Genomic DNA, 16,063 nt, shown 5'->3' on the forward strand with positions numbered 1-16,063 from the left:
AGGACTATCGGTCAGCCTCGAAGAAATTCTGGCAAAACATTCGGCACCTCAGGTGGGGAAAGTGGTGACAAGCCAAGACTGTTTACAGTAGAGGCAAAGAGCTGCTGACCTCGGATATTGCCGGGTGGTGGAAAGAATACTTTGAAGATCTCCTCAATCCCTCTACCCTGTCTTACACAGAGGAAGTAGAGGCTGAGGTCTCAGAGGTGGACTCGTTCATCACCCAAGCTGAAGTCACCGAGGTGATTGCCAAACTCCTTGGTGGCAAAGCACCGGGGGTGGATGAGATTCGCCCTGAGTAACTTAAGTCTCTGGATGTGCAGGGACTGTCATGGTTTACACGTCTCTGTAACATCGCACGGCAGTCGGGGACAGCACCTCTGGATTGGCAGAATGAGGCGGTGGTCCCTCTTTTCAAAAAGGAAGGTGTGTTCCAACTATAGGGATATCGCACTCCTCAGCCTCCCGGGGAAAGTCTATTCCAGGGAGGATTAGACCTATAATCGGACCGCGGATTCAGGAGGAACAATGCGGTTTTCGTTTGCCCAACCAGTCCACATTTGTTTTTTAGATCTGGAGAAGGCGTTCGATCGTGTCCCTCGTGGTATCTTGTGGGGAGTGCTTCGGGAGTATGGGGTCCGGGGCCCTTTACTGAGGGCTGTCCAGTCCCTATAGACCAAAGTCAGAGCTTGGTTCACATTGCTGCCAGTAAGTCATACCTGTCCCAGGTGCATGTTGGACTTCGGCAGGGTGGCCCTCTATAACCGATTCTGTTCATAATCTTTATGGACAGAATTTCTGGGTGCAGCCAGGATCCAGAGGGAGACTGGTTTGGGGACCAAAAGATTTCATCTCTGCTTTTTGCGGACAATGTTGTCCTGTTGGCCTAATCAAACTTGGACCTTCAGCGTCCACTGGGACAATTTGCAGCTGAGTGTGACGCGAGTGGGATGAGAATCAGCACCTCTAAATCAGAGGCCATGTTTCTTGACCGGAAAAGGGCGATGTGCCCTCTTCAGGTCTGTGGAAAGTCCTTGCCCCAAGTGGAGGACTTTAAGTATCTTGGGGTCTTGTTCACGTGTAAGGGTAGGATGGAACGTAAGATCGACAGACGGATCAGTGCAGCTTCCGCAGTGATACAGTCACTGTATACAGTAGGTCTGTGGTGGTGAAGAAAGAGCTGAGTTGAAAGACAAAGCTCTCGATTTACCAGTCAATCTACGTTTCATACTCTTACCTATGGTCAGTTTTGGGTCATGACCGAAAGGACAAGATCCCGGATACAAGCAGCTGAAATGAGTTTCTTCAGTTGAGTGGCTGGGCGCCCCTGAGAGATAGGGTGAGGAGCTTAGTCAACAGGGCCTCGAGCAGAGCCAGCTAAGGTGGCTCGGGCATTTGTTCCAGATGTCTCCTGGACGCCTCCCTGGGGAGACGTTCCAGTCGTGTCCTACTGGGAGAAGACCAAGGACATGCTGAGGGGACTATGTCTCTCGGCTGGCCTGGGAACGCCTCGGGATACCCCCAGCTCCTCTGGGGGTATCCTGAGGGGTGAGGGAAGTATGAGCATCCCTCCTGAGACTGTTGCCACTGCAAACTGGCCCCGGATATGCAGTTGAAGATGGACGGATGGAATCAGATGGTGGGAAAGAAGTTGACTTCCCTTGGATGTTTGAGCATCTGGTGGGTATTAGTTTCATCAAGGTTGAAGGGTTGTTTTAAATTCACTACAAGACTATTTCCAATTTCCAAGCCACCTAAACTTAGATGTTTCTACACAGTATACTATAATACCTTTATGTGGCATTATTGTTGACTACACATCACCCTATCGAGGATTTTATATCTTATATTAATTGATGCTGCCTTTACCATTTATTTGTTATTATGCAGTAACACAAATTTCTCAATATTAAATATCTTAATGTAAATGCCAATTGTCTGAATGTGAAAATGATAATATGATAATATGATAATACAAGCAACAACACTGTACATCTACTCTTTGCATGCCTGGGAAAAAAGATGCAGCAACATGAAGGCCTTCCACCACACATGAGGATGAGGATACCCACGCAGTCTTTGAAAAATAGACCAGTTGCATTCTGAAAAGCATCAGGCTGAACCTCTACAACCTCAACCTACAGTCTGACAAATTTGGTCATACTAGGGAGTTCAATTTGGGTTCCTGGGCAGAACCACCACCTCATTCAAAATTGTCTCAAAACAACCTGGATTACAAGTTTGTCACAGTGCAGCAGCAGTGGGCAGCCTACTGCTGCACAAAGTTTGACCCAAAACCAAAATGTTGGCAATTTATGAGCTGAACGATGATGTTAGTAGCTGCATGATGGAGATCCCACTAAAGAACCTGGAGAAGTGTCTCAAGGGGAGGATAGATGTGGTTAGGAACTTACATATTTACAACAATGACTGTGTGTCAGTATGATCTCTGTTAATTAACATTAAAGCGTTACCACTGCAGATTGATAAGGGTTTATGGAGTTCAAAGTATACTGAAATTACTTGTGAGCAATAAAACAGGGAAGTACCATTGAAGTTTGTATCATTAAATCCAAATGTTTATTTCATAATTATTTTCATGATCAAATACTTTTTCAGATTAGTTTCTGGAAAATAGCAAAAAACAAAACAAAAAAAAAATCTGTAGGACCTCAAAAAGTAAACATGCCTTAAAAATGTCATTGATATTTTTAAATCATATTGTGTCACATGGAGATACTCTAGAGTCTAAAATATCCCCTGAAAATGTAACTCCCTTCTAAAATTCACAGCATTGTGAGGTTTGTTCTGAATTTCAGAAAACCAACCATGCTGTCCAAAACCCAAACAAAGATTCTTTAACATTGTGCATAATCTGTATATTCTCACTTTAGACATTGTTTTACATTCCGCAAGTGAATCTTAATGCACGTCCAAAAATATCTGAACCTCAATAGGAGTTCAACAATGGCAACCGATCATTCCGTTTGGAAACAGTTCTGTTATTTTTTCCTGACAGTTTGAGGTAAACACAGATTATAAAAGGACGACTGATCCAGAGTTGACACTTTTTTCCATGCCACCCAGCCTTGCCTTTGAAGCTCTGTCCGCTCCAGCTGGCATCCACAGTAGTGAGGATCAGCGATCAGTAGGTAGCTCCCCTTGTCGCCAGTGCATACCCCTAATATTCCCTTAGATGCATTATCCCTGTCCCCTCCCATCATAACAGGAGAGCCATGCTTCTCAAAGTGCTGGTGTAGCTCTTCTGCAACCTGCTCCAGCTGTACCCCTCCACCTCTGACATGCACCAACTTACATGGAACATCATAGAAATAATCAATAACCAGGGAGGCTTCGAAGGTTCCTATCCACTCCCTGGAGCACGAAAAAGAGCTAGGTTTATCACCCATGGCTACCAAAGCCTGTTGGATTTCCGGGAGACTTGGTGGAGGTCTGTTTTTGTCTGTAAGTGGGAAGTTATGGCTGATCCAGGAAGCCATTGTCTGAATAGTGCGGTAGCCACATCCCCAGCCTTTGTCATCCTGTCCATCACAGCCATAATGGAAGTAGAGATAGTCTCCAGTGACAACAGTACACTTCAAAGGATTTACGAGAGGACGAAGAAGACCGATATGGACGTTCTTCGATAGCGTTGGGATCTCCATAATCTTTTCCCGTCGCCTCCACTTCCTCCCCACTCAATTTTCTAATTTTCCGCTGCTACTAACTTTTTATCCATTTTTCTTCGTTGTCTTTACCGAACAAACATGGCACATTCAGTCTAAATAATTTCTCTTCAAAACACACTCAGTCGTTCAAACCATTGGACTGTTTGGGGGGTCGGTCCCGTGTGTTACGTCCATAACAGTCCCTACAGCTCAGTAGCACAAATAGTTCAGTTCCGTCATAGCAGAGTTCCTACTCGTCATGATGATGCCTTCACTGACTGCTCGTCTATTTTATACTTAATCTTTAACTTTGTGTTATTCTTCCTTCAAATAACAAAGTAATGGTATGCATAGATGTGCCAGACTACATTTTTAGCTAATTTTAGCACAGCTATATTGAAATAGTTGTAGATATTTCACAGCCTGAATAAATCATACATTAATTATCAATTTTTCACTTTACATTCACCTTTTTGTCAGTGTTGAAGGTAGCATGCAATTTATTTAAGTCACGTGGACAGCTAATCTGAACACACCTGTCTGTAATCAGGAATAAATAAACTAGTTTTGTTTTTCTTCTGAAATGACGACTCTTATAAAATTTGTGCGACTCGGATCCTCAATTGCATTTTTCTTATACTCGTGCAGCGTTTCTTCGGCTGAAAACAACGTTGGTCTTGATGTAGATTGCGGAGAACTCAAAATGACAGTGAGGATAAAAAGACAGTTTTTCGAGGAGAGACGTATTCCGTTCGAAGCTGAGCGTGTTCGGCTTGGGAGACATTCAACGCAGCAAAGGTCCTGCGGACCACAGGGATCGATGTCCCCCTCTGAAATGATCATCTCTGCAGGCCTGAAACAATGTGGAACTGAGTCTAGTGTAAGAGAAACGGGTACCCGAGAAGATCTTATTCACCTGCGTTAAAATGAAGTCGTGTGGAACAAAACAAACGACAATAATGTTGACTAATTTTCCACTTTTAGCTATGTGTGAGCAAAATACAATGTTCTTTGTGAAATGTTGCTGTTACTTGTATAATCATGGCTAGTTCAAACAATGATGTATTCAGTTCTTTACTTTTACTTAGACATCCACGTAGACGTGCTACTAATAATTTGCGATGAATTATATGTAATCTACCAGGCATTTAAATGTTTTCTCTAAAACAGCAAATCATCGTAAATAATTGTCTACAGGGATTAAATTAAATAATTTAATTAAATAATTTAATTTAAAAAAATTGTCTACGGGGATTAATAAAATTGATTTAATCTGTCATATTGATTTAATTTGTTTAGGGGTTCAGATCAGGTCCAAAGTCATGGATTTTGTATGTGTCAGAGGTCACAATGTGACATCTGTGCAAATTTACAAAAGTGAATCTTGGTTTTCCATGTTTTTATTCAGTATTCAATTCAGTATTACTGATTGCCTCTTTATTTAGTCAAAAAGAAATTTTCCACTTTTAGCTCCGTCATCGTTTTTATTTTCTGTTGTTGTCCAGGTTCAGGGTGACTGGCTTGTGTATTCCAACCTTCTTGTGCTGTTTCCTGTTGTGATTCCCGCCTCGGCAGGCAATGTAATATCAAGCAGGTCAACTACTGTCACACCGGTACACTGCTATTATAAAAGGTTTGTCAGAGGACAATGTTGTGTGAATCATTGCGAATATTTTTTCTTTGGGTTTTTTTTGTAGAAAGCCTTGTTTACATGCTGAAGCATAGATTTTGTCATACGATAGACGTTGTGTCCAAAGTAATAAACATATATTTTTATTTACACATATTGTGGGTTTTATATTATATATATAATATAAATATATGGGTTTTGTATATAATATAAAACCCACAATATGTGTAAATAAAAATATAAGTATATATATATAAGTGTATATATATATATATACAGTATAGATATATAATGTGTGTGTATATATATGTACATACACATTGATGAATATGTAACTTTTCGAACTTCCCACACATGTTATTAGATGCTAAGGCCATACATTTACGGTTAATGATCATGAAATTAATGTATGGATGTATCGAAGAAGCCTCTTTGTACTGGGGTCCACTTGCTGAACTAGCTTTTCTTCGGTGTGAATGAAATAAAAGGAAGTTAGTGGTGGATTATAATATTTTGATGAGATCTTCAAACACAGACAACTACTTTTTATTGGTTCAGGTTTTTAATATTGCACAACTTTCTCAAGTAAGAAAATTAAAGCTTGTGTTAAGCTTTCAGTTAAACTGTACGACCGGTGTGTTATGTTTGTGTGAGCACAGAAGGCAGACAGTGATGGGACAGCCGTTAACCCCAACCTGGCAACCCATGACATCCACTATCAGCGTCTTTGGCCTGCTGCGCTTCTCCCTGCGTATCATGAAAGGTGGAAACTCTTTCATTGAATTCAGACTGTATCAGTGGATGTTTTCCGATATACAGCAACATTTTTCGTATCTTGAATCTATAATTTGCCAATTGAAGAAAATACTTTTTTCTGTTATGATATAGATGACTGCTCCTCTCTGCGTACTTCCTGGGTATATCAGCAGGGGGAAGCAGTGTTCCTAGAAGCCAGCATAGATGCGACTCAGCACCTTCCTCTTACTCTGTATGTTGACTACTGTGTTGCTACACTAACATCTGACCTGCACTCCCTACCAAGCTACAAGTTTGTCACTAAACATGGGTAAACCTGTTCTTCTGAAAAATGTTTTTTTTATGAATGTCAACCTTAATTTGACCACATCGTCATGTCAGTATTACCTGTTGATGATGGAATCATTTAAGCTTGTGTTGCTCCTTCATGACAGATGTCTCGTGGACAGTGTATTACCAGGATCGTCATCTAAATTCCTCCCTAGGGTACAAGATAACAGACTATGCTTCAGCATGCAAGCCTTCCATTTCAAGCAGGATCACAGAGAACAGGTAGCAACAACTAATGGGACAGAGTCAGGTTCATTATTTTCTGAATATTTGTTAAATTGAGCCATTGCAACTCACAGTAATACAACTTGCTTATTTTATCTGGGATTTGGTCGCTCTATTTAAAATAATTTTGCTGCAGATTTCATGTGATTAGACGGGAAGTTCTCAGACTTGGCTCCTTGCTGTGTCAAAGTAAAGGATGTTTTACAGAAATGGAATTTCACAGTCAACGTAACAGAGAAGGTACAAAAGGAAGTTTACGTAAACACTTTAACTAAAGTCTGTGTAAAGATGGCACTGATGGTACCTTTATTTTGTTTTTGTCCTAAACATTTATTCATTATTATAGCTCTGAAAGTGCTTTTTGTGTAAATTAAAAGATGTAGAGTGATTCTTTTTTATCATGCATTTTACAGTAACTTTTTGTTTTTTAGTGTTCTAAAGTATATTTCACTTGAAATAAGTCCTCGATTAAATTAAACTCTATTGACTGTATTGCTTTGACATTTTTTATTCTAGGTGTTCATCAGTTGCCACCTGAGGGCCACTCCAAAAGAAAACACGCACAGCCACCTTAATAAAGCATGCTTCTTCAACAGGACCACATTCAGGTCAGAGTTCTAAGCCTTCAGTGGGTCTGATCTTCAGTTCCAAATGGCCTGGAGCCTTTCTATGAAGCAAGTTCGACACATCCATGGTATCTATCAGTTAATTGGCTCAGCTTAACCCAATGGTCGTATTCACGGTCACAGGGTGCATGTTACAAGCTCAGACAGTCTACCCATGATGTAGAAATTCTCGAATGAGGAGTAAACAAAAATTAGCAGGACTATAAATAATTAAGATATAATTCAAATAAAACGCAACACAGTCCCTGCAGCAAAGGAGTGTTGGCAGAGAACTGCTGACAGTGTAGATTCATAGTCTTGATCTCACCTCTCCATCATTAGTGCATGGGTCTGACAGGAATTAAATTAGAATATTCCTCTAAAGTGGTGTGTGTTTCACTGATACAATTTTGTGGCATGCATTATGATTATTCAGTCATGTAAGTACAAGGCATGATCAATAAGATCATACCTTGTACTTGCATGGCATGATCAATAAGATCATGCCTTGTACTTGCATGCCATGACCTTATTGATCATGCCATGTAAGTACAAGTGATGCAATTTTCCAAAAGGACTGCTTCAGATCAGGTGAGCTCTTCAGCATAGATAACCATGGCAATGCATCCTGATAAGAAGTAAACTACAGTGGAGGTTGCCTCGATTAGCCCAAATCTTTCTATCCCTATTGTCAAGGATAAGGGACATTCTGTCTTCCCTCAACTGAGTTGTTCTATCACTCTTCTTTCTTGTCATTAAGCTGGAACCCCATAGAGGGAGACACTGGTCTGTGTGAATGCTGTGGCTCTGCGGACTGTTCCAGACAACCTGAAAACATCAGACACACACCTCAACGACAAGCAGGTTTGGTTGTTAGTTATATGACATTGCAAACATTGTGCTCAACACGATTTCAATTTCCATTAAAAACACAGTATTTGATGTGGTCACATTAATAGTCACTTTGCTAGTTGTGTGTTTTTTTTGACAGATGGCAAACATGAGACAGTCACAACCACTGGGCCAGTTCGAATGATGCCACATTACCATTGGACAGACTATGAGTCATGAGAGAATTTTCAATATTACAATTAGGTGGTTGTAAAAAAAAAAAAAGCAGATATTTGACAATAAATGACTCACCACCATTGTTTTGTCAGATGTCTTGACATTTGGATTATAATGAAACAAACACTTAAACGAAGACTATGCCAGGACCTAGCCTTTCTCCCATCAAAATTATTTGTGATGGGGGAAAAGGGAATATATCTCTTGAACCAGTGGACTTGATGAATGGAAATATTGAAAGCGAGCAGCTTGTATAGCTGTGTATAGCTTTTTGAGCAAAAAAAGTAGTCAGACGAATATGTGCAACGTGAATTTACATGTTCTGTATAATGGAGTCAGCGTTCTGCATGATTTGCAATGTCAAGCACTGGCAAAAATAAAGGAACACTTCCTTAAGCTGCATGGAAAACAAAAGAAATGGACTTTGCTGTGAAATTCACAAGAGTAGCACTTGTAAAGTTGAAGCCATGCATATCTGAACTGGTCTCTCAATAACAACAGCAGAAGTCACACTGATTTGCAGGTAGGTAATTTCATGTGAGTTCATGCACTGTCTTGGTTTTTTATACTTATGTCTTAAATTTGAAAAAAACACTTTTTTTCTTTAATAAAGAAGGGTTCGGTGAGAGCATTTGAAACTGGCAGGGTTCGGTACCTCCAACAAGGTTATGAACCACTGCTCTAGACCAAACAACATCACTGGTCTCATCACAGTTTTGTACCTTTCATTTTAACTATCTCTTCTATCACACATCACACCTGACACATTTCTCCATTCGTTCCATCCTGCTCTTACACACTTCTTCACCTCTTTCCCACACTCTCTATTGCTCTAGACCAGGGGTATTCAATTAAAAGTCACGGAGTTCCGGTTATAAAAATTTCCTCTTCGTAAAAGGTCCGAACCCAAGTCAAGTTTTTGTCTTCTAGCCGGTCCCTATATCCACATTATCATTTATTATACATTTTCAATGCAGTATATGTTTAAGTGAGTGCACAGCTAGCTCTTTTACCTCACCATAAATAAAACTAGACCCAGGCAAATACATTTCAAGCCTTTATGTTAGATTGAAGAACACACTTCAGAATTAAAAATGAAGTGCAAAAAGAGCTGAATGATCCTTTTTCTCGTAGATGAAAGACATCCCAGCCTAAAGAACTGAAGGCCTACACTTCAAGTAAAAAAAACATTAACATGTTCAGAAAGCATGAGCAAAAACTGGCTTTTTCAGGGGAAAAATGGAAAGAAAACTTTCTTCTTGAGAGAAAGGGGGCATGTGACCTGCCAGTAATTTACCTGTACACAAATAACCTTGTGCACACCTTGTGGTGGTGGTGACACTTCTTCACCACAGATGACAGATGGTCTCTGTCATCTGTAGTGAAAGAGACCACTGGACTTTGTCAGAATCTTTTATTGCTGCATGTACGTCCTCTTATGTGTGCTTCATGGTGATGTTACTCAGCAAAGAGCTCCTTTGTGAAGGAACCTGACACACACAAGCTACAATTCATCAATGGCCACAGATATGCATGGTGCTCTCTGAATTGCTGCATCAAGATGTTAATGTTTGTGGTTGCTATTGAAGCTGACATTGGGAGTTTTTCCACACATCTCATCTTTGTTTTCCCTCAAACAATGCCTCAACAACAGCTTTTAAGCAGTTATTCACAAATGTCCCATCACTAAAAGATGTTTATGTTGCCCCAAAATCCATAATGCCTCTAGTGTACATTCTTTTGCACTTTTTCTCGGTCCTTTTTCCTTCAACTCGAACTTCAGGAGATAATTCTGCTCAAAAGATCTGTGCTTTGTTTCGTAGTGGCGCTTCACGTTAATAAGTGCTACGTGTTCAGACTATATGAAGTAAAATGGCTGCTTGACGGAAGAAGAAACATAAATTTCGTCCACTCATTGTTAACCAGCAGTTTTCCTCATCAACCTCCCTTCGTTTGGACCTATGCTGTCCTCACTGTCTCCCTCTGTGCTCCTGTAGCGGTAAACTCACAGCGGTAGCAGCAGCTGGCTGTCTCACTTCCACGTGCCCTGACAGAGCAGGTAAACAAACGATTTGATTGGCTGATGCGTCATGAAATCTACTCGTGAATTTATCATGGAGTGGTCACGGGTCCGGACAGAACCAACTCGCGGCCCGGATCCGGACCGCGGTCAGCCATTTGGTGACCCCTACCGCCATTTGGTGACCCCTGCTCTAGACGGTTGACCCTAAGTACTTAAAATCCTCCACCTTCTTGATCTCCCTGTAACCTCACTCTTCCACTTGGGGCCCACACACATGTACTCTGTCTTGCTGCAGCTAACCTTCATTCCTCTCCTTTCCAGGACAAACCTCCACCTCTCTAGCTTCTCGTCCACCTGTTCCTTGCTCTCACTACAGATCACAATGACCACAATGACATCTGCAAACATCATAGTCCATGGAGATTCCTGTCTAACCTCGTCTGTCAGCCTATCCATATCGAACAAGAATGCTCAGAGCTCATACCTGATGCAGTCTCACCTCCACCTTGAACTCCTCTGTCACACCTACAGCACGCCTCACCTTACAGCCCTCATGCATGTCCTGCACTGCTCTAACATACCTCTCTGCCACTCCAGGCTTCCTCATACAATACCATAGTTCTTCTCTGGCCACCCTGTCATAAGCTTTCTCCAGATCTACAAACAACGCAGCTTCCTCTGGCCTTCTCTTTACTTATTCATCAACATCCTCAAAGCAAACACTGTATCTGTAGTACTTTTTTTTTTTTGGCATGAAACCATACTGCTGCTCACAAATGCTCACTTCTGCCCTTAGTCTAGCTTCAACTACTCTTTAAGGTGGCAGGGACTCAGCGGTAGAGCAGACGTCTTGAAGACCAGACATCGCCCAGCCATCAGTGGTTTGATTCCCGCTCCTGCCAAGACATCCGCCGGAGTGTGAGCTGACGCCTCCCACTGTCAGCTCACCTCTGGGTGTTTTTTTGGGCGGGAGCGGGAATCGAACCAACGTTCTCAGAACACTGGAGGACCCGCTCTACAACGCGCTCTACCACTGAGCCAATGCTACCCCCCAGTTAGACGTGTGCATGTGTAACTGGAGAGTGTAAAAGAGAATTTCCCATTTCGGGATTAACAAAGTATAATTCTTCCTCTCTTTCCCATAATTTCATTGTATGCCTCAGCAGCTTTATTCCTCCGTAGTTGCCACAACTCTGCACATCTCCCTTATTCTTAAAAATGGGCACCAGCACACTTCTCCTTCATTCCTCAGGCATCTTCTCACTAGCTAAGATCCTGTTGAACAACCCAGTCAGGAACTCTACTGCCACCTCTCCTAGACACTTCCATACCTACACAGGTATATCATCAGGACTGAGTGCCTTTCCACTCTTCATCCTCTTCATTGCCCTCCTCACTTCATCCTAACTCATCTTTGCTACTTCCTGGTCCACAACAGCCACCTCTTCTTGTCTTTGTTCTCTCTCATTTTCTTCGTTCATCAACTCTTCCTGTACCCCAGCCGTTAATCAAAATGAGTGACAGTAGCCACCACAAATTTAAATTTTGCAAAGTTGTGTAAGGGAGGCCTCAAGGAGATGGGTGAATTTGAGAGACAGTGTGTGGAGATGGTTCAACCAGTTGAAGGAATAAGGAATCACATAATTTGAAGTGGCTTCTGTTAGGCTTAGTGGTTTTATCTAAATTACTTTTGAATGTTATCTTCCTAATTAGTAGAGATGTTTCCCTGTTTCCAATGATTTTTACAGACTTTTCTTATCTGTTCATTGGCAACTGATAAATGCTGAACGTAGTAAGCATACCTAGAATGCATTGGCAGGGTTCCATTGTCATTGTCGGCATGTTAGCATTTGAGTAATAGGAACTTCTAGGTCAAAGTATAGTCCTAAATCGTGTCCTCTCAGAGCTGTGAGCATGGTTGGAATTGTTTTATCTTGTGGGATTTGGGGCATACTTTTCTGGTTGTTAATCTATTTTTAACAGGGAAGTTAAAGCAGATCATTTGGTAGTCAGGAATAGTTGCAAGATAATTTGTCATACAGTTACACACCTTGTTTTGTTGTAATATGGGCCAGGAAGCACTTGTGTCCTGCTGTCCTGTACAATCTTTTCACAATTGTGGTTATCACCATGGGGTCATAGGTAGTTCAATAAAGTGATTCTTGTCAGTGTGGATGCCTCCAAGCTGAAACAATAACTTCTAACCTCATCAGTGTCTACTGTTTTGGCTCCTGCCTTGGCTCCCATGTCCCTCATAGTCAGTCCGCCCATTCTTTTATGTCAGCTTCCTGTCTTGTGTCGCGCCACAGCATTAGACCTAGCTGGCTGAGAGCCAAAACCTGGATGAGAAAGTGAAACACACACACCAGAGCACCGACTCCAATGGGACGGCAGTCCACTGCTTTGGTCTTGTTAGTTTGTTTGTATTGGTCCTAGTCACCTTTGTTTGTTAACTGGTGTGAGTAAGGCACAGGGAAAGGGGTACTTGCGTCCGTCACCAACTTGACATCATTTCCCGCCTCTATTTAAATCTCTGAACAGAGGTAGACGCTGGCTGGAATCCCCTGCCCCCTCGTATCCCTCACCTTCCACCCTGATCCCCCTGCTCTGGTCACGAAGCATGGCTTGCAGCACGTACCTTGTCTCCATGTCCTCTCCCCCCACTCCCACCCCCTACGCCTCTCTGTGTTGGCTCAGACATAAGCAAACAGGCCTTTGAGCAAACGGTGCAACAATCTGTCAACATTGTCTTCAGCTATGAGGGGTGACTATGTATTACTAACTTTGATTCATCAGAGAAATAATAATGCAAATATCTAAACAAAATTAGTCATGCGTGAACTATGTCAAGACCTAAAAAATCTCATACAAATTTATATTAAAGGGAATCTTCTGCTCAGATGTGTCACGTTTGTCTAATATTAGTATCATAATTTTTGAGATGAGGGAACAAGGTAAAAATCACACAAATATACCTTGCCAATACTTACAATAGCCAGGTTTGTCATACAAAAACTGATTGGTATCTGCAGAAATTTTAAACTGAGCTGCTGCTGCACATTAGAGTGGACCAACATTTTAAAGTCTGCAATCAACAACCAAATCATCTCCATGAAGCAGATACATCACACTACAATGGAAAAAATGGTGGTCAAATCAGAACCGACTAGTAATCAAAAAAAGAAAAAGCTGCATCGAAATCCGACCAAGTCATGCAAGATCAATAAATATACTGTACATTGAAGAGTGGTCTTTAATTGTGGACAGTTCATTGCACACCAGTGAGGTAACAATGGTGTTTAATCAGCACTGTGAAGAGCCATAACTATCAGACAGATCAAGGGCATCAATAAGTGTTGGAAGTGTTGACAGCGTGTTCACAATTTGCAACATACTGTATGTGACAAACTGCGCTTTGGTTTGATCCACTGCACCATGTCAGGTGTCATCAGGATGGATTATCTCAATCCAGGGGAAATGCACACTAACATGCATTTAAACATATTTGTGATCACAATTTTTCTAAGAGCATATAGAATAAAATAGTCTATCTTTTATGTCAACTCATTAAAATGAGAACAGAAACAAAAATGTTCCTGTAACTGTATTTTTGTTGGTTTGACATGAACCCTTTTTTAGACACATTTTATCACAGGTGAAATAGCAAGAATGCAGACATGTGAAGGTCAGAAACTTTTATTTTCTCTTCTGAGTATTTGTGAGTGAAGTTACATGTGTCAATGAACACGGCATGTTGGCTCCAGAGAATTAATACATAAATATACTTTTACTTCCTGTCTGGTCTGACAGAGAAGCCAGTGTAGCCGCTAGCAACACAAATACCTTCTCCTCTTTGACACTCTTTGACTTCCAGGAAATATCAATATAGTGTATTTCCTTTTCCCCGGCTCCAGAGGGTCTTTCAGAAGTCAGGACGAGGACTTGGGACATCAACACATGCACAGGAAAAAATGTTGTGACATATTTTGGTAACTTCAGTTTTAAATTGTTTACATTGATGTGATCATGTTTAATATAATGTGTAGCCAGTTTGTTTACTTGAATGTAATTTTGTGGGGTCAGTAATGACATCCTGGCTCCACTGTTCTAGGCTTTTTTTTCATTGTATTATAGCAAAGCCATATTGAGAGAAAACAATTCTAAAAATGGACTACTACTACTACCACTGTATGGATGAATTCCAACATGTGCTATGAATCCTATGAATAGACAGTGACATTGAAAGAGCTTGCATCTTCATGTGCTCATGCTTTTTGATGATGGTTCTCAGTGGTCATTACATTGGTTAGGGTCAAGTTTATAGCAGCAAAACTTGAATTTCACAATGAGGGTAGGGAGTAATTGCAAATCATTGTAATTATGTATTTTTAACATTTACAGTCTCAGATTGAATATTCTGTCAGGTATCCAAAGTTGTTTAAATCAATCCACTGGACTTTAAGAAAGTTTCTTGAAAAACGTTTCACCTCTTATCCAAGAGGCTTTGTCAGTTCTGAATGTGGCTGGTCTTGTCCCAGCTTATTAACCTGTGGGTTGTCTTTGTAGGTTCTCAGTCATCCAGGTTAGAGACTTCTTGAATGAGTCTCTAGGGTGTATCTTGGATGAGAGACGAAACGTCTTCAAGAACTTTCTTAATGTCCAATGGATTGACTTAAACAGCTTTTGGATAAACCTGTGGGTTGTGGCCAGTGCTATTCACATTTCAATGACAGTTGAAACCCGTCTGGCTCCTCAACAATGGTTGTTGGGGGTGCCAGCAGGTTCCCGGGTGGGGGGGGGGTCGTTAAATGCAAATTTCACCGAGCCTTTGAATACTAATGAGGGTCATTAGCATGAGACATATCACCTGGGTTAATCTGCTGGGACATTCTTTTTGGGAATTTTAAAAGGACCTGATTCAGAGAAGGCTTCTCCACTTTGACATGGATGGCTTCTTTTACTCCTCTCTCAAACCGTCTGCCTTCCCTGTCCAAGATCTGAATATCGGTATCCTGAAATGAGTGTCCCTCTTCCTTGAGGTGAAGGACGACTGCTGAGTTCCTGACCTGATGAGTTGGCTCTTCTGTGTTGGGCCATGCACTTGTGTAGTGGTTGTTTGGTTTCCCCTATGTAGACATCTGAGCATTCCTCGCTGCATTTGACTGCATACACCAGATTGCTCTTCTGACTGTGTGGTGTGGGGTCTTTCAGGTGGACCAGTCTTGGTCTGAGGGTATTGCCCGGCTTAAAATACGCAGAACCGTGGTGTTTGTTGAAGAGTCTCCTCAGTTCTTCAGACATCCCAGACACACTATACTGTTACGCTTGTTCTCCTTCTGGGACAAGCTGGATCAAGACCACTTACCTTCACAACTGACTAAGACCCCATCCACACGATGACGGATTTTTAAAAAAATGCAACTTTTTAAAAACGCATCAAACGATTTGCGTCCTTCAAAAAATCTCCGTCCACACGTAAACGCACCAGTGCGTTTTCGAAGACTGCTATAACCATGCCAAACCAGGTGGCAGCAGTATTGAGTCAAATTTGATCCAATAGGAATCCTCCGTGTTTTGTTGTCGCAACACATGGACCCGTAAATATGACGTAACAGCGGTGTTCGTCGCAGGCAAGACGTCAGCGTTTTTAAAAAGTCCCGGGGATACGCGGGTCTACACGACAACGCTGACCCAGCGTCTTTTTAAAAATCCACCTCGGTCAGCGTTTTTAAAAAGTTGCGTTTTCGTTCCGGATATC

The 16,063-nt window shown here is 41.5% G+C and overlaps 2 protein-coding genes across 2 annotated transcripts; one reads left to right on the forward strand and one right to left on the reverse strand.

The window, feature by feature from the left end:
* Nucleotides 1-2,614: 2,614 nt before the first annotated feature.
* Nucleotides 2,615-3,833, reverse strand: ufsp1 (UFM1-specific peptidase 1). Its single transcript, XM_068308438.1, has one exon. The coding sequence runs from the start codon at nucleotides 3,663-3,665 to the stop codon at nucleotides 3,003-3,005; it is 663 nt and encodes a 220-aa protein (XP_068164539.1). The 5' UTR covers nucleotides 3,666-3,833; the 3' UTR covers nucleotides 2,615-3,002.
* A 458-nt stretch (nucleotides 3,834-4,291) lies between these two features.
* Nucleotides 4,292-8,678, forward strand: LOC137590402 (zona pellucida sperm-binding protein 3-like). Its single transcript, XM_068307994.1, has 8 exons — nucleotides 4,292-4,548; nucleotides 5,174-5,301; nucleotides 5,958-6,061; nucleotides 6,187-6,364; nucleotides 6,489-6,606; nucleotides 7,126-7,217; nucleotides 7,975-8,078; nucleotides 8,206-8,678. Exons 1-8 carry the CDS (start codon nucleotides 4,372-4,374, stop codon nucleotides 8,283-8,285), a joined length of 981 nt encoding a protein of 326 aa, XP_068164095.1. The 5' UTR covers nucleotides 4,292-4,371; the 3' UTR covers nucleotides 8,286-8,678.
* Nucleotides 8,679-16,063: the final 7,385 nt, after the last annotated feature.

Source organism: Antennarius striatus, chromosome 23, assembly GCF_040054535.1.
Source record: "Antennarius striatus isolate MH-2024 chromosome 23, ASM4005453v1, whole genome shotgun sequence".
NCBI lineage: Eukaryota > Metazoa > Chordata > Actinopteri > Lophiiformes > Antennariidae > Antennarius > Antennarius striatus.

What these genes read in the sequence shown, in the direction of transcription:
- ufsp1 (XM_068308438.1), bottom strand. Translation starts at nt 3,665, where the DNA reads ATGGAGATCCCAACGCTATCGAAGAACGTCCATATCGGTCTTCTTCGT.
- LOC137590402 (XM_068307994.1), top strand. Translation starts at nt 4,372, where the DNA reads ATGACAGTGAGGATAAAAAGACAGTTTTTCGAGGAGAGACGTATTCCG. An exon ending in GTACACTGCTATTATAAAAG is followed by an intron (nt 5,302 to 5,957) that starts GTTTGTCAGAGG and finishes GTGTGAGCACAG; the next exon opens with AAGGCAGACAGTGATGGGAC. An exon ending in TTCAACAGGACCACATTCAG is followed by an intron (nt 7,218 to 7,974) that starts GTCAGAGTTCTA and finishes CTTGTCATTAAG; the next exon opens with CTGGAACCCCATAGAGGGAG.